We start from the raw sequence: 24,084 nt of genomic DNA, 5'->3' as shown, positions 1-24,084 counted from the left end.
AATGAGGTTGTTTGACCTTGATGAATCCAGCAAGTTTGAGGTTACCACTGGCTGCAAGAGATACACAAGCTGACTCTGCTCTGCCTCAATTCATCCTCTGTTGAAACCCTCAACCATGACTGTTCCAATGTTCTCCTGGCCCATCTTTCACTCTACACAAACTTGAGCTCATCCAAAGCTCTGCTGCCCGTCTCCTAACGCTCAAGTCCCATTCATCACCTCTGTGTTTGCTGACCTCCTTTGTCTTTGGGCTGTTAAGTAATGTATTTTGATGAAGGATGGGGGAACTGAATGTACTGTCAAGGATATGTCTCACGTAGGCTTCAAAATATGGGTACAGCTTCAGCAGAATTAATTACCTGCCTTAGTGTACTGCAGTGAAGCTGTTTTAAAAAACCATTATGTTTAATACGTGAAGATAACTAATGGTTTTCAGCTCATTACAGTTTAAGATGTGGAGGGGAAAGAAAAGGGTTTACGGTTACAACAAACAGTTTAAATCTATTTCTGATTTTTCTTATATAGGCTTGCACAGAGATCAATCTGCTGTACGAAAGCAACAACGACACAGATATGTTCCCTGCCATTCCGTTTACTGAAGCAATGAGGAAGAATTATTGTCACAGTAAATGGGGTGTATACCCAAATCCAGAATGGTTAAAAATCCAATATTGGGGAGATGGTAATAGCACATTTTACTCTTATCTTCTGTTCTTATGGCCTTAACTAGTGTTAATATAACCATAAGTTTGTTAATGTTGTAGATCTCAAAGCAGCAAGTAATATAATATTTTCCAATGGTGACTTGGATCCCTGGGCAAATGGTGGTGTAAGTATCTACTGCAGTGATGACTGAAATGCAGAAGAGTGTGGTGCAAAACTACTAATTAGTTTTTCCTGTGTGAAACAGATACTCAAAACTGTGAATCCTTCTGTGGTTGCTTTCCTTATCGAGGGAGGAGCACATCATCTAGATCTGAGGTGGGTGATGGGAGTTGTAGGAATTTAACTTAGTTAGTTGCTGCATGGTATTCAGCAAGAACCTTTGCCAGTTGGTCAATGCTGTTTACACTCAAAGAAGAACTGGTTCAGGCCCCATTGTCAACTTAAAAAAAAATAGATTTGATTGGCTTAGTTATAGCAGTGGCTACTTTCAAGTGGTGATTTAGTGTGATGTGCTCAAATTTTAATTATACTCTTTCTTTCAGAGGATCTACTGCTGCTGATCCAGCATCAGTTACTGCAATTCGTAGAAAGGAAGCGAGCATCATCAAAGACTGGGTGAAAAAGCATCAACTGCATTCTGTTTAATAGATGTCAGATGAAAAATATATAGAAGCAAAAATACTTTAGTTGGCTGTTAATGTTTGAAAAAATTATGAAACTTGGAAATGTATGGAACAAATAGTGATGGAGAAAATTTTATACAGTTGTCATGTTTTAAATGAAATAAATTAATTTACAGAACAATCAACTTTATTTACACTTTTTTAGAAGGGAAAAATATTAAGCAAAGGTAAGCTAACTGCATATTTCTGAATCCTGTCCAAGTTTATCTCAACAGTACATTCATTCAGAAAAAGGAATAATAGATAAGGATCTAAAATAAAAGCTATACTTAATGACAAACACCAATTAAAGAAAATAGTTTTACAGACAGGGATGGGAATGATTGGATAGCTCGACCAAACACCCTGCCTGCACAGACATGATGGGCTAAATGGTTTCCTGTGCTGTAAATGCTGATGCAAGGAATCTGGCGATTTCATACACTTAACATTAAACTATTTACTGAAATTATTCATATTTACATACAGGCAAAGAGTTTTCATAGATACACATTTCAGCATTAACAGTAGGCAGGACATAGAGCTGCATCCCCGACTTTGCATGATCAGGATAGGCATCAACCATCATGCACATTCAGCAAATGCCCAATATCCTTTTTTAGTTCATTGAAGATTTATCTGCATTTCAAAATTAGTTTCTTTAGTTACATTACATGAATCATTAAAAATTCAGTACATAAAATTATCTACCCATTAACAAATTGGAAAAGATCAGCAGCATTTGCTACCAGTTGCATAAAATCAAGAGATCAAAACAAACAATGCACTCAAAAAGCTTCTGATCGCAAAGGCCATCAAATCAAGTTTTACAACTAGTTCAAAGTTTGGATTGGGTGACTTGCCAGATAAATTGCACAAATGAAATATTATGGCTCATTTCCTTAGTTATAACTATGTTCACTAGTTTATCTAAAATACTCATATTGCATCTTATTCTTGAACCCTTCTCCCTCCACCAGCAATAGACCAACTTTGTATATGGTCACAGTAATAAAAGCTTTAACTTTTACCATACAGCTAAAACATCCTTTTTACATGTTGTGTACAAGGGAAAAAGATATTTGTCCTACCACTGAAAAAAAATAACTCCTTTTTAGGTAACTGGTCCTATGTTAAAAAGACTTCAGAAATGCATTATATTGCCAAATGATATTCATCTCATATTTCAAATACAGCTCTTGCGCCAAACACAGTGGAGAAAAGTACAATAAGCATTTTATTTACAGAAAACCAACCCTGGAAACAGTTGAGTTAGCAGGCATGCTGGGAAATGAAATAAAACCTAGCCTACACCACCAGACTTGGGAATCTGGATTATTTAATCACTGAACAGCAGCTGTCGTAACAGAAAAGTTTAATGGATATTACCTACCCTTCATAGTAAACCCACAGGCTACATAAATATAGATGGGACCTGCATGGTTTCCTTTAAGATATTTCATGCTTCCATCCATTGCAAATATAGTTGATGACACTATATTTATTTACATAAACATCAATATTTTCAGCTATAATCATATGTAATTCAATTTTGATTGGTTGACATGTCTACAAAAACTGCTCTCCTAGGTCTGCATTCAGGCCACTTAACATCCATTTTTTAAAACAAGGACGCTATGAATTTCAGATTATGGCAAATCTTCCAAACCCATTAATTTTGTAGAAGAGATTAACTGAACAAATGCCATTTTCCTTTCCAAAGACCTTCCTGTAGTATATAAAGCATTGCATATTCATCTATTGGACACTTGCCAGGCATGAAGGAATCAATGAATGGACAGGAGGCAACGTGTGGTAAGCAGATTTTGTTATGTAACAAACAGGTCATTTTGAGTGCAACTGTTCATGTAATATTTGTTCCCTGGTTTATAGTTAATGTTCACATTTTTTTTTAAAACACATCTGGGTAGCTATGGACTTTCACAGTGATAGATACAATGTAGAACAAAACTTCACACAGTGGTTATCTCCAGCTGACTTCATAAATCCCACAACCAAGATGTGCCAAATATTAGGATGACATTCAAATTATCCAAACATTCATCAGGTTGTCCATATTGGAAGAATATGTGCTTCAGTATTAAAAATATATTTGTCCAGGCTGATTAAGTTGAAATCATCAGAAAATAGGAGGAAGAAATACTTCAGTGTCTCTCCGAGGAAGAAGCTCTCCATTTTATCTCTGGGTTCGGGATTCTCAGAACTCCTCACATTATTAATAGAAGTGTATCCTCCAGTGTCCACCTGTGTAACGTTACAAGCAACCGAATTTAAAGGTGGCTGTAAAAAGCTCTTCAATAAATTGATTACTTGCATTTATATAGTACCTTTTATGATTTCAAGACATCCCAAAGTGTTTTATAGCCAATTAACTACCTTTTGAAGAGTAACCACTGGTGTAATGGAACAGTAATATGGTGATAATCTGTTTTAGTGATGTTAATTGAGAGATGAATATTGGTCTCAACTCCCCTACTGCTCTTCAAATAGTGCCGTGGATATTTTACGTCCACCTGAGAGGATATATGTTGCTTTATTTTAATGTCTCATTTGAAAACCATAAGACTAAGTTAGCCTACTGTAGGGGTTTTACAACTGCCACATTTTCACAGATGAACATCCCTTTCGCTGGAACGACGGAGGTGGAGGGGCGACATGATAGAGGTTTACAAAGTTATGAGCGGCATGGACAGAGTGGATAGTCAGAAGCTTTTTCCCAGGGTGGAAGAGTCAGTTACTAGGGGACATAGGTTTAAGGTGCGAGGCAATTTTTTTTTTTTTTTTTTTACACAGAGGGTGGTGAGTGCCTGGAACTTGCTGCTAGGGGAGGTGGTGGAAGCAGATACAATAGCGACATTTAAGAGACATCTTGACAAATACACGAATAGGAAGGGAATAGAGGGATATGGGCCCCGGAAGTGCAGAAGGTGTTAGTTTAGGCAGGCATCAAGATCGGCGCAGGCTTGGAGGGCCAAATGGCCTGTTCCTGTGCTGTACTGTTCTTTGTTCCTCTGATGAAGGGTCACTGACCTGAAAGGTTAACTCTGCTTCTCTCGCTCCATAGGTGCTGCCAGACCTGCTGAGTATTTACAGCATTTCCTGACAGCCCTCTCTTCCCAGTTCTCTTACGCTTCTCACCATTATTTTGTCCTTCCCGATAACTACAGGCCAGTCAGTTTAACCTCGGTGGTGGGAAAGCTTTTAGAAATGACAATCCAGGACAAAATTAACAGTCCATTGGACAAGTGTGGATTAATTAAGGAAAGCCATCACAGATTTGTTAAAGGCAAATCCTGTTTAACTTGATTGAGTTTTTTGATGAGATAACAGAGAGTTGATGAGGTATACATGGACTTCCAAAAGGTGTTTGATAAAGTGCCACATAATAGGCTTGCCAGCAAAATTGAAGCCCATGAAATAAAAGGGATAGTGTCATTCTGGATATGAAATTAGCTGAGTGACAAGCAACAGAAAGTAGGGGTGAAAGATTGTTTTAGTTAAGGATAGTATTAGATTAAAAGAGGCTTATATTGTGGTAAAGAATAGTAATAAACCTGAGGATTGGGAGTGTTTTAGAAACCAGAAAAGGGCCTCCAAAAAGTGGGAAAAAGAACGAGAGTAAATGCCAGGAATTTACAAATAAATTGCAAGAGCTTTAACAAGTCTATAAAAAGGAGAGTAGTTAAAGTAAATGTTGGTTCCTTAGAGGCACAGAAAGGAGAAATTATCATGCGAAATGAGGAAATGGCAGAGACACTGAACAAATATTTTGTGTCTGTCTCCACAGTAGAAAACACAAGTTATATACCAGAAATAAGAGGGTAAGGGGCTAAGAAGAGTGAGTGAGAATCTTCAGGTAATTATCAGCAGGAACAAAAGCTGACAAATCCTCAGGACCTGATGGCCTACATCCCAGAGTTCTTTAAGAGGTAGCTGCAGAGGTAGTGGATGCACTGGTTATGATTTTCCAAAGTTCCCTTAATTTTAGAACCGTCCCAGCAGATCTGAAGTTAGCAAATGTAACACCACTATTCAAGAAAGGAGGGAGAGAGAGAGAAAACGGAACTACAGGTCAATTAGCCTGTCAGCAGTCAGAGAAAATGCTCAAGTCTATTCTTAAGGAAGACTTAATGCATTTAGAAAATCATAGTATGCTCAAAGTCAATATGGATTTTCCAAAAGGGAAATTATGTTTGACCAATTTATGAGAGGTTTTTTTGAGGCTGTAACTAGTAGGGTAGATAAAGGGGAACCAGCAGATGTAGTATACTTAGATTTCCAAAAGGCATTCAATAAGGTGCCGCAGAAAAGGTTAATACACAAGGTAAGGCCTCATGGAGTTGGAGGGAACATATTAGCAAGGATAGAAGATTGGTTAATAGACAGCAAGCAAAGAGTAGGGATAAACGGGGTAAAGTTGGCTGGCTGCGACTAATGGAATGCTGCAAAGATCAGTGCTGGGGCCTCAGCTATTTACAATCTATATTAATGTCTTAGATGAAGAGACCGATAGTAATGTATCCAAGTTTGATGATGATACAAAGCTAGGTGGGAATGTAAGCTGTCAGGAGGACACAAAGAGGCTATAAAGAGATATAGACAGGTTAAGTGAATGGGCAAAAAGGTGACGGATGGAATATAATGTGGAGAAGTGTGAGGTTATTCACTTTGGTCAAAAGAATTGAAAAGCAGAATTTTTTTTTTAAAAAGGTGTGAAACTTGCAAATCTGCTCTGAGAAACTTGGGTGTACTTATACAATGAACAAAGCCAGCTTGCAGGTACAGCAAGCAATTCGGAAGGCAAATTGCATGTTGGCCTCTATTACAAGGGGATTGGAGCATAAGAATAAGGAAGTTTTGCTACAATTGTACAGGACTTTGAGACTACGCCTGGAATGCTGTGCACAGTTTTGGTCTCCATATTTAAAGGAAGGATATACTTGCATTAGAGGTGGTACAGCGAAGGTTCAGGAGATTAGTACCTAGGATGAGAGGGTGAGTAAATTGGGTCTGTACTTATTGAAATTTAGAAGAATGAGATATGATCTCATTGAAACATACAAGATTCTGAAGGGCTTGACTGGGTAGACACATAGGTCATTTCTCCGAGCTGGGGAATCTAGAACACAGGGGTACAGTCTCATGATAAAGGGGTGATCATTTAGGGCTGAGATGAGAAATTTCTCCACTCAAAGGATTGAGAGTCTTTGGAATTTTCTACCCCAGGGGGTTATGGTTGATCCATTGTTAAATATATTTAAGGCCGAGATGGAAAGATTTTTGGTCTCTTCGGGCATCAAGGAATATGGGGAGCAGGTGGGAAATTGGAGTCGAGGCCGAGGATCAGCCATGATTATGTTGAATGGTGGAACAGGCTCAAGGGGCTGTACGGTCTACTAATACTCTTATTTCTTATGTTCTTTGAACTGGAGGAAGGTACACACTGGGGTACCCCAGGGGTCACTATTAGGACCATTGCTTTTCTTGAAATGTATTAATGGTGTACTCTTGGGTGTACAGGGTACAACTTCAAAATTTGCAGTTGACACAAAACCTGGAAGTACCTGTGAATAGGATAGTGATAGCCTGGTGGAAAGGGTAGACTCGTGGCAGATGAAATTTAATGCCGAGAAGTGTGAAGTGATATATTTTGGTAGAAGAATGAGGTGAGGCAATATAGGGTATAATTCTAAAGGGGGTGCATAAATTGTTGAAGGTGGCAGGGCAGATTGGAAAATGGTTAAATAGGCATATGAGATCCTGTGATTTAGAAATAGGTACATAGACGACAAAAGCAAGGGAGTTATGAGTATTGTGTGCATTGCTGGGCACCACACTTTAGGAAGGAAGCTTTAGAGATGGTGCAGAAAAGATGTATGAGAATGGTTCTAGGGATGAGGGATTTTAGTTTCATGGATAGATTGAGAACAACACCAGTTTCTCCAGATGAGAGAAGGTTGAGAGAGAATTTGATCTTTGTTCAAAATTATTGGAGTCTAGACAGAGCAGATAGGGAGAAACTATTCCCATTGGCAGAAGGGTCGAGAACCAGAGGACATCGATTTAAGGCAACTGGCAAAACAACCAATGGCAACATGAGGAAAAACCTTTTTATGCAATGAGCGGTTAGGATCTGGAATATACTGCCTGAATGGTAGAGGCAGATTCAATCAGAACTTTCATAAGGGAATTGGATAAGCACCTTAAGGGAAAAAAAAACACTGTAGGGCCACAAGGAACTAGCTGAGTTGCTTTTGCAGAAAGCCAACAGGGACAGACATGAGGCCGAATGGCCGCCTGTGCGGTAACCATTCTGTGATTCTCCCTCTTTCCCATCCTATCCATGCTCCCACTTTTCCTCCCTCATTCCCTTCCATTTATATTCCTTTCCTGTCCTCCAGGTCTCTTCTGATTCTCTCCCCTATGCTGTTTTCCTCCTATTCACCTTCCTCCCCTCCCCATCATTGTTTGGTAAAGTGCTTCCTTTCTGGCTCATCCTTCCCTCCCCTGCCATGTTCTTTCCTCTCTCTCACCTTTTCCCACATCTCCCACCCACTAACTGTTTCCTTGCTCCTAATTCCCTATTTCTTAACCCTCACTGTGGAAATATTGCAGGGTGGGAGGAAAGTCAGTTCCTAAACAGAAAGATGTGCGAGGAGTAGGCCAGCTGGCATATACAGTCGTGGCAGCATGAAGGAGCGAGCTTGCACGAACATGAACAGGGTGCCATATAAATTGAACAAAATTCAAACTGAGGTTAGAAGTGCACAAAAGACAGATAGTCAACTGACAAGTACTGTCACATCACAAATTTGCTCTGCAAAGTTACCAGTTCACCCCTCCCTCAATCTGCTTCACATCTCTCACCACCATCTGGTTGACATGCATCCTCAAATACCACCATTCACATCATGTTCACATTCTCTTTCTTCCCATCTCACCCCCTCCTTTGTATGCTTCACTGGAAATCAGCCTGGTTGTCTGACACAAGCTGGCATGGTACACTCTACTGTAGCACCATGAGAACAAGGTACAAATTCTCCAAGTATCTCCCACTGACATGGGGGAAGACGGTGGCATTGTGATAATGTCACTGAACTAGTAATCCAGAGACCCAGGCTAATATCCTGGGGACACAGCTTCAAATCCCACCAATAAAGCTGGTACCATTTAAATTCAATTAATTAATACTTTAAAAAAAATCTGGAACTGAAGGCTTGCCTCAGTAATAATGCCATGAAACGATCATCAATTGTTGTCAAAACCCATCTGGTTCACTAATATCCTTTAGGGAAGGAAGTCTGCCGTCCCTACCTTGTTGACTCCAGACTCACCGCAATGTGGTTGACTCTTAACTGAAATAGCCTAGCAAGTCACTCAGTTGTCAAGGACAATTAGGGATAGGCAACAAATGCTGGCCTTGCCAGCAACGCCCACAACCTACCCATAAGGAGTTGGTAATTCCTAGAACAGAAGCTTCAGGTGGAAGCTACAACCAGGACTGAAGTAAAACTCAAGCTCCAGAAGTGGGGAGTATTTGGAAACTTCTTAGTGACTTTTGACTATTAAACACCATTTATTTATGTATTTATTATTTATAAACACCATAGCTGAACCAGAAATCAAAATGGTAGCTGGAACCATTTTGTAAAAAGAAACCACTTTCCTAATCTATATGGAATCAGTATGGTTAAGCTCATTATTCAAACTAAATAAAAATAAAAGCATGGTCGATAGATTCAGAGTGTTACCTTAATATATTTGATACCCTATAAGCAATTTTATATCCGAAGAACCAAAAGTCAGCACACATTACTCACCCGGGTATACTTGTTGAAATTTTGGAGAATTTGCCAGCCCCAGTCCTGATATTTTTTATCACCTGTAAATCTATACATATAGAAGAGGCTTTCTACTGTCTCAGGTCTTAGAAGGTTGTGTCTGTCTGCAGGCTGTCAAAAAGATTGAGAATTATCTGAAACAATGCTGAAAGGCCATTAAAATTACATACATGTGACATCGGGGGATACACAAAGTTTCATATGCCAAAAGTGAGGGCTTTCACTGAACTGGCAGCTACAATTAATGTTTACATTGAACTGGCATGCTTGTTCTAACTGAATCATATACTACATTCTGAGATTCATTAACTGATTGTTTACAACGCTTTGATATGTCTTTTGGTACACCATTCTTGCATGGGGGCCTATAATTCTACCTGATTAAAACAAGGCACCAGCATTCCAAAACTGCAGCTTGTATTCATGCACATCAAATTACAATTGTTAATGGTCTCAACTATTACTAGAAGGGATCAGCTTTGAATAAAATTTAACATTCAATGAACATCCATTCCATTTGTCAACCTTTGGACAATATTGACCAGTTATGAAAACAATGTTAACCAGTGACATTCTCACTTTGTTATTTCTCCATTGTGTATTGGGGCTGATTTAGTTTTACATCCAGATGCTTGTTGGAGATTTTATGTATAGCTCCTACTTTAACATGCAACTTCTCAAAATTCTCAAATCAATTGTTAATTTGAGATTGAAATAACATTTGATGGATGTGACATTTGATTATAAAAATTGAATAATCCGTGAATGGTCAGCAGCTGCACAATTGATTCAAATGGGGTTGAATACAGTGAGATTACATCTTTTACAAAATGTACATTTCTGGGGAGGATTAAATGCCAGTCATAAATATAAAGTACCCTGCACTACAAACAAAATTTAAAAAAAAATCTTACTGCCCCAACCTTAACTTCGACATCCTTGTTGTTGTGTGGACTCAGATTGAAGTGTACAATCTCTGGGCTTAGTCCTGTTTCTATTTGTGCATACATTTGATAGCAGGTTTCGATCAGCTCCTTCGCCAGTTCCATGTGATCTGCATTTAGTCCATGGTGAGCTCCTAAAGCTAGGGTCCCAGGGAGGAAACACACCAAATGATCCTTTAAAAGCAAGGAAGAAATAACGCAGATCAACAAAATCAATACTTGCAATACATGAATCTCTTCTGGGTGCCTCCTTGACTAATGGCTTGCTTTTAATACAAGACCAGGGGCCAGATTTGACCTGAAATAATTATCCAAAATAAAATAAACAGCATATTTTAGGTCCGAATCTGTAGCAGGGTTAGTGTTTTTTCAGCATGAACCGTCTTGGTGCTCTGATTACACAATCTCTCATTGGTTTCTATCTCACCTCATATAATTGATTAGAAAGAATATTTCTTTTTAAAAATATGCATAAACACTAAAGCTGACAGTGTCTGCAAAGTTATGCAATGTAACTTTTCATTACAGTGTATCAGTACAGGAGAGAATGCAGTAAGGATCAGCTTGTATTTTTCGTTTAAACATTAGTCAAGTGGTAATTGGCATTACCAAAAAACATATCCAAGGGCCAAATCCATTAAAACCCCAAAGTAAACAAATCAGGCACTCAGCACATGCACAATATAACTGCTGCATGGAATGAGGGATGAAAATGGCAAGATGTAGCTTGGTATGGAATTCCCCACAGCTGAAAATATACAGACCATTATATACAATAGCTCAAAAGTACAGGTATCATTTGCAAAACCAGTGTTACAATTGGCTATGGAAAATTCCTAATTGTTCTGTTGACAGTGTAATTTCTCCCTAGCAATGACCAGGAACAAACTGGTCAGCTGCCCTTGTCACAGCTGCCAATAACTACTCACTGTGCTACCCAAGTTAAAAACTGCACGGTTTTCCCCTTTGCAAGTGGACTTTAGTTCTAAGGCATAAGAATAGTTGTTATACTCTTGGTTGTTTAATTTATGGTTTGGTGGACTTAGGTCTCTGCACCATATCCTATGTTTACACTAAACACAAACCTGTTACACACCAAAAATAGTGAGTGGTCTTAGGAAGCCAAAGGCATTGGGCTGGATTTTACGCCGGACAGGAGCTGGCCACAGACATACAGGTCGGTGGCAAACACGCTTCCGCCCAGCCTGGGGATCCGTCCCGCATCTTAAGGGTCCCCGGGCTTTAATTGGTCGGAGGCAGGACTCACACCCGCTTGAGGGAGAAAGTCCCACCTCATTGAGCTGCCGGCCAATCTCTTAGTCCTAGCAACGCTACCTAGTATGGCGGGGACTGCAGCCTAGCTGAAGAAATGGAGCCAGGAGTGCAGGTAAGTTTGCCTCGCCAGGGAAATTGGTCGCATCCCACGAGGCAAGGATGGTCATTTGGTGGGGGGTGGGGATGGGCGCCTCGGGTCCTGGGGGTGGTTGGGGAAGCGGGGGCAGCCCTCAATCGTGCCTGTTTATCAGGGCCCACCCCCGGGGTGCTGGGAGGCCGCCAGCTTTCACTGAGTGGCCTTTCACATCTCCCAGACACCTGCTTGAAACAGGTAAAATCCCCGTGAAGGTGGGGCAAAGGCCCTTAAATGGCCACTTAAGGGCCTTGATTGGCCTTTTTTTTAATCCATTCATGGGATGTGGGCATCGCTGGCCAGGCCAGCATTTATTGCCCATCCCTAATTGCCCTTGAGAAGGTGGTGATGAGCTGCCTTCTTGAACTGCTGCAGTCCACGTGGGGTAGGTACACCCACAGTGAAGTTAGAAGGGAGTTCCAGGCTTTTGATCCAGCGATAGTGAAGGAACGGCGATATAGTTCCAAGTCAGGATGGTGTGAGACGTGGAGGGGAACTTGCAGGTGGTGGTGTTCCCATGTATTTGCTGCCCTTGTCCTTTTAGTTGGTAGAGGTCATGGGTTTGTTAGGTGCTGTCTAAGGAGCCTTGGTGCGTTGCTGCAGTGCATCTTATCTTGTAGATGGTACACACTGCTGCCACTATGCGTCGGTGGTGGAGGGTGTGAATGTTTGTAGATGGGATGCCAATCAAGTGGGCTGCTTTGTCCTGGATGATGTCAAGCTTCTTGAGTGTTGTTGGAGCTGCACCCATCCAGGCAAGTGGAGAGTAATCCATTACACTCCTGACTTATGCCTTGTAGATGGTGGACAGGCTTTGGGGAGTCAGGAGGTGAGTTACTCGCCGCAGGCTTCCTAACCTCTGACCTGCTCTTGTAGCCACAGTATTCATATGGCTACTCCAGTTCAGTTTCTGGTCAACGGTAACCCCTAGGATGTTGATAGTGGGGGACTCAGCAATGGTAATGCCATTGAATGTCAAGGGGAGATGATCAGATTCTCTCTTGTTGGATATGGTCATTGCCCGGCACTTGTGCGGCACGAGTGTTACTTGCCACTTACCATCCCAAGCCTGGATATTGTCCAGGTCTTGCTGCATTTCTACACTGACTGCTTCAGTATCTGAGGCGCCGAACATTATGCAGTCATGAGCGAGCATCCCCACCTCTGACCTCATGATTGAAGGAAGGTCATTGATGAAGCAGCTGAAGATGGTTGGGCCTAGGACACTACCCTGAGGAACTCCTGCAGTGATGTCCTGGAGCTCAGATGATTGACCTCCAACAACCACAACCATCTTCCTTTGTGCTAGGTATGACTCCAACCAGCGAAGGGTTTTCCCCGATTTCCATTGACTTCAGTTTTGCTAGGGCTCCTAGATGCCATACTCGGTCAAATGCTGCCTTGATGTAAAGGGCAGTCACTCTCACCTCACTTCTTGAGTTCAGCTCTTTTGGCCATGTTTGAACCAAGGCTGTAATAAGGCCAGGAGTCGTGTGGCCCTGGCGGAACCCAAACTGTGCGTCACCGAGCAGATTATTGCTAAGCAAGTGCTGCTTGATGGCACCGTTGATGACACCTTCCATCACTTTACTGATGATTGAGAGTAGGCTGATGGGGCGGTAATTGGCCGGTTGGACTTGTCCTGCTTTTTGTGTACAGGACATACCTGGGCAATTTTCCACATTGCAGGGTCAATGCCAGTGTTGTAGCTGTACTGGAACAGCTTGGCTAGGGGCGCGGCAAGTTCTGGAGCACAGGTCTTCAGTACTATTGCCGGAATATTGTCAGGGCCCATAGCCTTTGCAGTATCCAGTGCCTTCAGTCGTTTCTTGATATCACACGGAGTGAATCGAATTGGCTGAAGTCTGGCATCTGTGATGCTGGGGACTTCAGGAGGAGGCCGAGATAGATCATCAACCCGGCACTTCTGGCTGAAGATGGTTGCAAATGCTTCAGCCTTATCTTTTGCACTGTTGTGCTGGGCTCCCCCATCATTGAGGATGGGGATATTTATGGAGCCACCTCTTCCAGTTAGTTGTTTAACTGTTCACCACCATTCACGACTGGATGTGGCAAGACTGTAGAGCTTAAATCTGATCAGTTGGTTATGGGATCACTTAGCTCTGTTTATTGCATGCTGCTTATGCAGTTTGGCATGCAGATAGTCCTGTGTTGTAGCTTCACCAGGTTGACACCTCATTTTGAGGTATGCCTGGTGCTGCTCCTGGCATGCTCTCCTGCACTCTTCTTTGAACCAGAGCTGGTCACCTGGCTTGATGGTAACGGTAGAGTGGGGGATATGCCAGGCCATGAGGTTACAGATTGTGGTTGAGTACAATTCTGCTGCTGCTGCTGATGGCCGACAGCGCCTCATGGATGACCAGTTTTGCATTGCTAGATCTGTTCGAAATCTATCCCATTCAGCACGATGGTAGTGCCACACAACACGAAGCAGGGTATCCTCAAAGTGAAAGCGGGACTTCGTCTCCACAATGACTGTGCGGTGGTCACTCCTACCAATACGGTCACGGACAGATGCATCTGCAGCAGGCAGATTGGTGAGGATAAGGTCAAGTATGTTTTCCCCTCCTGTTGGTTCCCTCACCACCTGCCGCATACCCAGTCTAGCAGATATGTCCTTTAGGACTCGGCCAGCTCAGTCAGTAGTGGTGCTACCAAGCCACTCTTGGTGATGGACATTCTGTGCCCTTGCCACCCTCAGTGCTTCCTTCAAGTGTTCAACATGGAGTACTGCCTCAACAGATGAGGGAGGGCAGTAGGTGGTAATCAGCATGAGGTTTCCTTGTCCATGTTTGACCTGATGCCATGAGACTTCATGGGGTCCAGAGTCGATGTTGAGGACTCCCAGGGCAACTCCCTCCCTACTGTATACCACTGTGCCACCACCTCTGCTGGGACTGTCCTGCCGGTGGGACAGGACATACCCGGGGATGGTGATGGCAGAGTCATCTGGGGCAGGCGGCCCGTTTCTCCACCATCTCCACCACCCACCCTCCCCCCCCACCCCCCACCAGGCATCGTAAAGTGGGGCAGGTTGGGAAGGCCTCCCAGAGCCTCCTGCTCAATTTTACGCCACCGCCCCCACCCTCCCCGGCACCATCCAGCTCGCTGGGGTGGCCTAAAATTCTGGCCATTGTGACCAAAAGTAATAAAGACATTACATGATACCTCCAAAGTGACTCTTATTCTCACTTCTAAAAAGTATTTGTGGTCATATACTTGCAGAAACTAGGAAACTGAATGAACAGTGCAGGAAAACAAGCTGTGCTATCTGAATGCAAAACCAGTTCTTTTCGAATATAAGGAAATGTGTGAAAGTAAAGGCAAATCTTTTGCATTCTGTCTGCAAATTTTGAGAAGTCTGGACCACAAACGAAGTGTTTAAAATGGGAAAAATCTGGCTGAAAACACAAACATGGGTCTCAAAACCTTGAGTGAAAGATCTAACAACTTTATGAAGTAACAGACAAGGAACATGTGCTACTAAAGTGTTGCAGATACTTAACAGCCCTAGTGGTTGACCAGATGAAAAACATACTGAAAACTGAGCTGGCAAGGTTCAGCAGAGTCCTGTGTTGCATCAGGTACTGTCACACTGACCAGAACTCTCCTTCATAAGTAAAAATACACATTCTTCCCCGAACTGAATAATGTCCTTCTCAAAGGAACCCCAGTGATATCAGACCTCTACCCCATGGCCTCCCCCAATCAGCACAAATATTGGAATCAAACAAGTCATTTCTGCATTCCCCACTAGGTCACAGGATGCTAGATAAGCAACAACTTGCAATTATAAACATCTTTAACAGGAATCCTCCCAAGGCGCTTCACCAGAGTGTAATCAGACAAATAGTGACACCGAGCCAAGTTAGGTAGTTGGGGAGGTTTAACCTAACTTGGCATGGGGGTGGGAACCAGCATGTAGCATTAGAAAGAAGAAACAATGTGGACAAAGGTTGGGAGAGTCAGAGACAGGTGTCAGAGTAAGAGGGAATGCAATAAGGTCTGAATTAGGCTTTATAGTGCATGTAAGAAATAGCATTAGATCCTTTGAGCCTGCTCCACCATTTAATAGCATGGCTGATCTTCTGCCTGCCATGGGAATGCTTATTTCCCTCTGTTTTTAAAAACGAAATGTGCCTTTGAGGGTGAGAGAAGTTTTTATTTTCTCTGCGAACAGTGTGCGAGCTGCAAGCCTGTTCCTAGGCAACAGCAGGAGAGATGAAGTCACATGCCCTATTGTGTACATGTGTGTACAGTTCTGGGCACCACACTATAGGAAGGATGTGATTGCACTGGAGAGGGTGCAGAGGAGATTCACCAGGATGTTGCCTGGGCTGGAGCATTTCAGTTATGAAAAGAGACTGAAAAGGCTAGGGTTGTTTTCATTGAAGCAGAGAAGGCTGAGGGGAGACATGATTGAGGTATACAAAATTAAGAGGGGCATTGATAGGGGTTAGATAGGAAGAAACTTTTTCCCTTAGCGGAGGAGTCAATAACCAGGGGGCATAGATTTAATGTAAGGGGCAGGAGATTTACAGGGGATTTGAGGAAAAATGTTTTCACTCAGAGGGTGGTTAGAATCTGGAATGCACTGCTTGAAGAGGTGGTGGAGGCAGGAACCCTCACAACATTTAAGAAGTATTTAGATGAGCACTTGAAACACCACAGCATACAAGGTTACGGGCCAAGTGCTGGAAAACAGGATAGAACAGTTAGGCGCTTGATGGCTGGCACGGACACGATGGGCCAAAAGGCTCGTTTCTGTGCTGTATAACTCAATGACTCTATATTGTATCAGTTTGACTGTGTGCAAGAACTGGCAGACCAGAGAAGCGTGCTCTCTGAGGAAAGGATTTGTCTCTCTCAACAGAAAATCTATCTTGGTCTACAGGCTGTGTTTCGCCTTAAGAGAAAAAGACCGCTGGAAAGGAATCTCATTGTTGGAGGTAGCAAATTCCTTTTTAATTCCAGTCTCTAAGAAGTCTCTGCCTCAGGAGTGACTTCGTTGCCTTTTGTGTTTCTGGGAGTTCTGGAATTCTCAGTATAGTTTCTACTATTAGACCGCTAATTCAAAATCCAAATAGACCTGCTGGTAGGTAAATTGGCCATTATAAATTGACCCTAGTATAGGTAGGTGGTAGGGAAATATAGGGACAGGTGGGGATGTGGTAGGAATATGGGATTAGTGTAGGATTAGTATAAATGGGTGGTTGATGGTCGGCACAGATTCGGTGGGCCGAAGGGCCTGTTTCAGTGCTGTATCTCTAAACTAAACTATGCTCCTTGTTGAAAGATCTCTGTGACGCCTGCTGCAGCCAAAGTGCCTTGAATGCCTATCCATTACAGACTGTTTATCAAATTCACCTGGAGACTTCAAGTGGCATCTGACTATTCAACTCTGGGACACCTCACCAATCCAGGAAAACAACCCATCAGGACTTACAACCCAGCTATTTATTTATTCTTAAAGAACAGCTCTAATTTATAACAACATTTTAAAACCGGTTAACCGTTGATTTTTGAATCTATGTATGTGCTCATGAGGGTTTGGAGGAATAAGGAGCTAGAAAATCTTTTTCGGCATAGATTTATCTCGATATTGTTTAAGATTTAGTTTATTAATAGTTAATTTGTTGTTGTTTAAAGATACCCTGGTTTGGTGTGTTTTATTCTGCAGGATTAATAAAGTGTTTAATTTGGCTAATTACCGGTAGGTGGGAAACTTTAATATGCTGTGACTTGTGGAGTAGTGGGACTGAATTAACAGTGCATTACTCCTGGATTTGTTGTTAAAGGCAAATCGTGTTGAACTAATTTGATTGAGTTTTTTTGATGAGATAACAGAGAGGGTTGACTAGGGTAATGAGGTTGATGTGGTGTATCTAGGCTTTCAAAAGGCATTTGATAAAGTGCTGCCTTGCCAGCAAAGCTGAAGCTCATGCAATAAAGGGGACAGTGGCAAAATGGATACAAAGTTGACTGAATGAAAGGGAACAAAGAGTATCAGTGGTTGTTTCTCGGACTGGAGGAAGGTATGCAGTGGGGTTCCCCAGGGGTTGGTACTCGGACCACTGCTTTTCTTGATCTATATTGATGACCTAGGCATCGGTGTGCAGGGCACAATTTCAAATTTGCAGATGACAAAACTTGGAAGTATTGTGAACTGTAAGGAGGATAGTAATAGACATCAAGATGACAGACATGCTGGTGGAATAGGCAGAGACACAGCAGATGTAATTTAATGCAGAGAAGTTTGAAGTTATACACTTTATTAGGAGGAACGAGGAGAGGAAATATAAAATAAAGGATACAATTCCAAAGGGGGTGCAGAAATAGACACCTCGGGTATATGTGCACAAATCAGTGAAGGTGGCAGGGCAGGTTGAAAAAGTGGTTAAAAAGGCATACAGGATCCTGGGCTTTGTAAATAGAGGCACAGAGTACAAAAGAAGGAAATTATGATGAACCTTTATAAAACACTGCTTTGGCCTCAACTGGAGTAGTGTGTGCAATTCTGGGCACCACAATTCAGGAAGGACTTGAAGGCTTTAGAAGGGGTGCAGAAAATATTTACGAGAATGGTTCCAGGGATGAGGGACTTCAGTTATGTAGAGAGATTGGAGAAGCGGAGATTTGATAGAGGTATTCAAAATCATAAGGGGTCTGGACAGAGTAGGAAAGGGAGAAATTGTTCCCATTGGTGGAAAGGTCGAGAACCAGAGGACACTGCTTTAAGGTGATGGTGAGAGGTGTGGAGGCAGATTCAATCATGGCTTTCAAAGGGGAACTGGATAAGCATCTGAAGAGAAAAAAAATTGCAGGTCTAGGGAGAAAGGGCAGGGGAGTGGGACCAGGTGAGTTGCTCTTGCAGAGAGCCAGTACTAACACTAAAGGCCGAATAGTCTCCTTCTGTGCTGTAACCATTCTATGATTCAGTTCTATGATTTCCTTTTCACTGCTGAACATCGGGTAATTGACGGGAGCCAGCCTCTCCATACTTTTCCTTAAACCCCACCCCCACTCTTCTTCTAATTCTTCCCTCCCTCAACTTTTCCCTCTTCCATTCTCAGCTTCCTCAGCCTCTTAACCTTTCATCTACCTTCTTCTCCCCTAACTCAGTCCATTTCAATTATTCTCCAGACTCTAGCGCAGCTTGACCTGAATGTTACATTTGATCTGGGCCATGTGCAATGTTACAGGAACTAAAATAAAAATGTCGCATTTCTAGAAACTGCTTGTGGCTTTCAGTTAGTCTCATTAATGCCAGTGTAAAAGTGGCTAAACAAGACCCAAGCGGAAAATGTGTAATGTGTAACTCATTAAGCACAGAGTTTTAAAAAAACCTACAACAGTAATGGTTGCGACAGTTGTAACTTTCTAATGAAAGGCCTTTTATCCTGCTTTAAGTGCTAAAGTCAACTACCGCCAGCCGTCCAAAAATACTTGGAGGTTCTGAACGAGGTTACGCAAATACCTCATAACCAAACCAGCATATTTCAAGGAATAGTTACATTCTGCCAACATGCTGTTTGTCAGTTGTTGATCATGAGTACTACTGAAACTAACAGCCTCAGAGGATTACTAAACATACGTGATCTTTATACTATGTTAATTCTTTGTAATATTTAACGCAATGTATGCTGGATCATTCACCAACGAAAACCACACTCGCTCAATGAAAATTCAAATATTGCTATAAGCCCGTAATTACAATTTGTTTTTGTAAATATTCCAACTAAGTGATCAGAAACCCGTGGATATTCTGTCGTGTACATTATACATGCCATAATAGTAGATGGCAGTTATATGCCAAAAAGATCCACAAACAATTAATCATAGTTTAATGCAATACCAATTATACAAGTGCATCTTTCCTTACTGAATGCAATATTCAAAGCTTTGCAAGCTTATTCAATATTTGCTCAAGTCATCCTAGTTCAACAAATAGTGTAACCGAAACTCATTAAATGTGCTGGCAGAAAACAAGTCACTCAAGTCAAGATCAAATAGCTTGCAGGAGTAAGACTACATAGAGCCTTTTATTGTCACCATGGTGACCCAAACCCAAAGCACACAGGATTTTTTTTTTGAAAGCTTGCATTTTAGTATATACGTTAGTTCCCTGAAAACAAAGCAATAAAGAAACACAACATTTGAAGGCAAATAGATTCAATTCGGAGTCAATTCTGTATTTATTAACTGGTGCAAGATAGGTAAATTAAGTTGAGCCAAGAAATCCATTTGAAAGACATAGGTGTTTCTAAAGAAATGGCAGTAATAAGCACTACTCAAATAGGGAGTTATTCCATATCTATTTGGCTTGAATGCATAACCTACAAGTAATTTTAAGGACCTGTTCAAGACAGTTTAACTGCAGCTACATATTCTTGGAATAAACTGTTTTGTCTCTCAGCACTGGAATGGTTTATATATCTGGTGAAAAATACCAGGTATAAAAACATCCTTCAAAAGCAGTATGCTGATCTGGATGCAATTATTCAGTCCTTCAGTGAAGTTTACCATCAGAAACAGCCTTACAACACACTAAGTGGCAAAGAACTAGCCAGTTTCACTGACTGCGTATTCATTGGTTTGTCTAGTAATGGCTATTGCATCCTAGTTTGATCAAAGCTACTTACCATCTTTGGACTGAACTGATTGTGGGACAATTCACCTACAAAGGTCAGTTTCCTTGGTTCTGACTTTCGAATCAAGTTCTTCTTGACACCCTCTATGGCGTACAGATAGTCATCCAATAAGCTGACAATTGAACACAATATGCCACATCAGCATAACATTCCACATGTATCATCCAAGTTTTTAATAAGAAAATGGGTTAAATGACAGCCTGAAACTGATATAGTATTGCACATTATACCAATATCTAACTAGAAGTTGCTTCCCCATAAATCAGCTTCCGAATAGCTGGTTAGTTGGTACTGCTGACCGAGGCTTTCAGTATCTGCTCAGCATGGTCACACACTTTAAAAAAAGATAGAAGCATCTCGGATGAACTGGGAATGCAGTGAGAACTTGTCATTAAAACAATTATAAGATTTCATACATGGTAATACTTTGTGTAGAACAAACACAATGTGAATAAGCTATTTAAAACTGCAAAGTTTAATAGTGTTACTAAAATTAAACAATTAAGGAAATCACAAACTCTGCTATATACCAGCTACATTGCACTGTTTGTGTTCTTGTCAAGTCATTTTAGCTTTATATCAGTGCAAACTATGAAACATAACACATGTGAAGTTTGCCACATCAAAGTCTGATATGACAGATGACAAGACATTGAGGAGCAACTTCACATTGCTTCTGCTTGGCACCAGCTACAGATCCCATTGGTACAAAAAAAATTTACATTGCCACACTTTACAAATTGGTTTAATTTGTTAAAAATTCATTTATTTCAATAGAGAGATGAAAGAAAATAAAGAAATTGGAAAATTACTGATGGAAGCCACTCTAGTTGGATTAATTTAAATTTTGTACTACTTACTCTGCTTCTTTCCTTCCTCCCTGGATCCACTGTTTAAGCAGATACTCATAGTAGCTGTCAGCCCTGGCACCAAGTGTATAGACACCAAGATGACTAAACTGTCCAGAGTTGGTGTTAATGAACATTGGAACTAATCCATCTTTTTTACCTCCAAGTTTGTGAATATGTTTCATTACTTCATCTACTGCTGCCTGTTTTGGAGGGAAGAATGAGATTATTCATTTGAGAATTAGAGGTAGCAGAACTGTTAATATACAAGACTTGCATTTATGGAGCATTTTTCATGACCATGTGACATCCTAAAGTGCTTTGCGGCCAATGAAATACTTCTGAAGTGCAGTCACTGTTGTAACGTAGGAAATGCGGCAGCCAATTTGCACACAGCAAGTTCCCACAAACAGCAATGTGATAATGACCAGATAATCTGTTTTTGTGATGTCGATTGAGACATAAATATTGGCCAGGACACCAGGGATAACTCCCCTGCTCTTCTTCAAAATACTGCCATGGGATCTTTAACGTCCTGAGAGGCAGACAAGGCCTTGGTTTAAGGCATCATCTGAAAGATGGGAACCCTGAAAATATAAAAAGAAAATCCCATCTGACTGCAACTCACTTTCTCTCTACAAGTTCAGGTCTATAAATTTTCATATTACCATGAGATCCATTTGATAGTCAAATACTTATGGTGGAGGAAAGGAGGAAAAGCTGCAGATATTCTGTGAAATTACAGAACCTGCCCTACAACAGACAGTAAATAAAATTCCTTTAACACGATTTACAGCCACACTGTGGTGCTGTGCAAGTGTGGAGTCAAAGGCTTGAACAAAATGCAATAAAAAAAGTGTAAAACCAAAACGTGAAATAAAGCAAAAGGTAAAAATGGCAGACATGAAAAACGAACATTTACTGATTCAGATCCATACTTCTAACTAGACCAGTGACTTGAAAATTGGAATCACTTTTTTTAATTAAATACACAGCTTTCCTCATCCACTAACAAGAGCAAGGAAATGATTTGGGACTTCCTCTACAACATCAACTTATATAATACCTTTAACACAATACAACTTCCCAAGGCGCTTCACAACGGCATTATAAAACTAAATACTACACCGAGCCACTTGAGATATTAGGTCAAATACTTGGTCGAAGAGGTAGGTTTTAAGGAGTGTCTTAAATGGAGGAAAGCGAGGTAGAGAGGTGGAGAAGTTTAAGGAGGGAATTCCAGAGCTTTGAGCCTAGGCACTTGAAGGCACAGCCACCAATGGTGGAGCGATTAAAATCTGGGATCCTCAAGAGGCCAGAATTAGATGAGCGCAGATATCGCGGAGGGTTGTGAGGCTAGAGGAGATTAGAGATAGGGAGGGGTGAGGCCATAGAGGGATTTGAAAACAAGGACGAGAATTTTTAAATCAAGACGTTGCTTGACTAGGAACCAATGTAGGTCAGCAAAGCACTGAGGTGATAGGTGAACTAGCCTTTGGTGCAAGTTAAGGCACGAGCAGCAGAGTTTTGGACGACCTCAAGTTTGCATAGAGTAGAATGTGGGAGACCAGTCAGGAGTGCATTGGAATTGTCAAGTTCAGAGGTAACAAAGGCATGGATGAGGCTTTCAGGAGCAGATGAGCTGAGACACGGGCAAAGTTGGACGATGTTTCAGAGGTGGAAACAGGCGGTCCGTGCGATTATGTGGTCAGAAGCTTATCTCAAAGTCAAAAATGACACCAAGGTTGTGAACAAACTGGCTTGCTACTGGCAGGGAGAAGGATGGAGTTGGGAATGGAGTTTGGAACAGGGATCGAAAACATTGGCTTCTGTCTTTCCAATTTTAAAATATTCTACATCCAAATTTGCATATACAAGACAATATAGACACATCTTAAAAGCCGACAGATACAAAAACACCAGCCTCAAACAAATCTGAACTCACGAGGTGAGGTGACAGTGACTGCCCTAGACATCAAGGCAGCATTTGACCGAGTATGGCATCAAGGAGCCCTAACAAAACTGAAGTCAATGGGAATCAGGGGGTAACTCTCCGCTGGTTGGAGTCATACCTAGCGCAAAGGAAGATGGTTGTGGTTGTTGGAGGTCAATCATCTGAGCTCCAGGACATCACTGCAGGAGTTCCTCAGGGTAGTGTCCTAGGCCCAACCATCTTCAGCTGTTTCATCAATGACCTTCCTTCAATCATCGGGTCAGAAGTGGGAATGTTCGCTGATGATTGCACAATGTTCAGCACCATTCATGACTCCTCAGATACTGAAGAAGTCCGTGTAGAAATGCAGCAAGACTTGGACAATATCCAGGCTTGGGCTGATAAGTGGCAAGTAACATTCGCGCCACACAAGTGCCGGGCAATGACCATCTCCAACAAGAGAGAATCTAACCATTTCCCCTTGACATTCAGTGGCATTACCATCACTGAATCCCCCACTATCAACATCCTAGGGGTTACCATTGACCAGAAACTGAACTGGAGTAGCCATATAAATACCGTGGCTGCAAGAGCAGGTCAGAGGCTAGGAATCCTGTGGCGAGTAACTCATCTCCTGACTCCCCAAAGCCTGTCCACCATCTACAAGGCACAAGTCAGGAGTGTGATGGAATACTCTCCACTTGCCAGGATGGGTGCAGCTCCAACAACACTCAAGAAGCTCAACATCATTCAGGACAAAGCAGCCCGCTTGATTGGCACCCAATCCACAAACATTCACTCTCTCCACCACCGATGCACAGTGGACAGCAGTGTGTACTATCTACAAAGATGCAACGCACCAAGGCTCCTGAGACAGCACCTCCCAAACCCGCGATCTCTACCAACTAGAAGGAAAAGGGCAGCAAATACATGGGAACACCACCACCTACAAGTTCCCCTCCAAGTCACACACCGTCCTGACTTGGAACTATATCGCCATTCCTTCACTGTCGCTGGGTCAAAATCCTGGAACTCCCTTCCTAACAGCACGGTGGGTGTACCTGCAGCAGTTCAAGAAGGCAACTCACC

At 41.8% G+C, this 24,084-nt stretch overlaps 2 protein-coding genes across 3 annotated transcripts in view; one reads left to right on the top strand and one right to left on the bottom strand.

The window, feature by feature from the left end:
* Positions 1-1,460, top strand: part of LOC137347473 (dipeptidyl peptidase 2-like) — a 62,435-nt gene extending 60,975 nt beyond the window's left edge. The window contains exons 9-12 of the mRNA XM_068011919.1: positions 526-682; positions 765-829; positions 911-981; positions 1,209-1,460. Coding sequence (XP_067868020.1) covers positions 526-682; positions 765-829; positions 911-981; positions 1,209-1,311 — 396 coding nt within the window. The 3' untranslated portion in view covers positions 1,312-1,460. The remainder of the gene's footprint in view (positions 1-525; positions 683-764; positions 830-910; positions 982-1,208) is intronic.
* A 313-nt stretch (positions 1,461-1,773) lies between these two features.
* LOC137347760 (endoplasmic reticulum mannosyl-oligosaccharide 1,2-alpha-mannosidase-like) overlaps positions 1,774-24,084 on the bottom strand; it is a 75,206-nt gene continuing 52,895 nt past the window's right edge. For both annotated transcript variants that reach the window (XM_068012673.1, XM_068012674.1), the window contains exons 10-14: positions 21,075-21,265; positions 20,206-20,326; positions 10,114-10,308; positions 9,170-9,301; positions 1,774-3,593 (exon numbers count right to left, since the gene is read on the bottom strand). In XM_068012673.1, the coding sequence (XP_067868774.1) occupies positions 3,393-3,593; positions 9,170-9,301; positions 10,114-10,308; positions 20,206-20,326; positions 21,075-21,265 (840 nt within the window). In that variant the 3' untranslated portion in view covers positions 1,774-3,392. The remainder of the gene's footprint in view (positions 3,594-9,169; positions 9,302-10,113; positions 10,309-20,205; positions 20,327-21,074; positions 21,266-24,084) is intronic.

Source organism: Heterodontus francisci, chromosome 32 (assembly GCF_036365525.1).
Source record: "Heterodontus francisci isolate sHetFra1 chromosome 32, sHetFra1.hap1, whole genome shotgun sequence".
Classification (NCBI taxonomy): domain Eukaryota; kingdom Metazoa; phylum Chordata; class Chondrichthyes; order Heterodontiformes; family Heterodontidae; genus Heterodontus; species Heterodontus francisci.
This window is presented reverse-complemented; position numbering and strand designations above follow the sequence as displayed.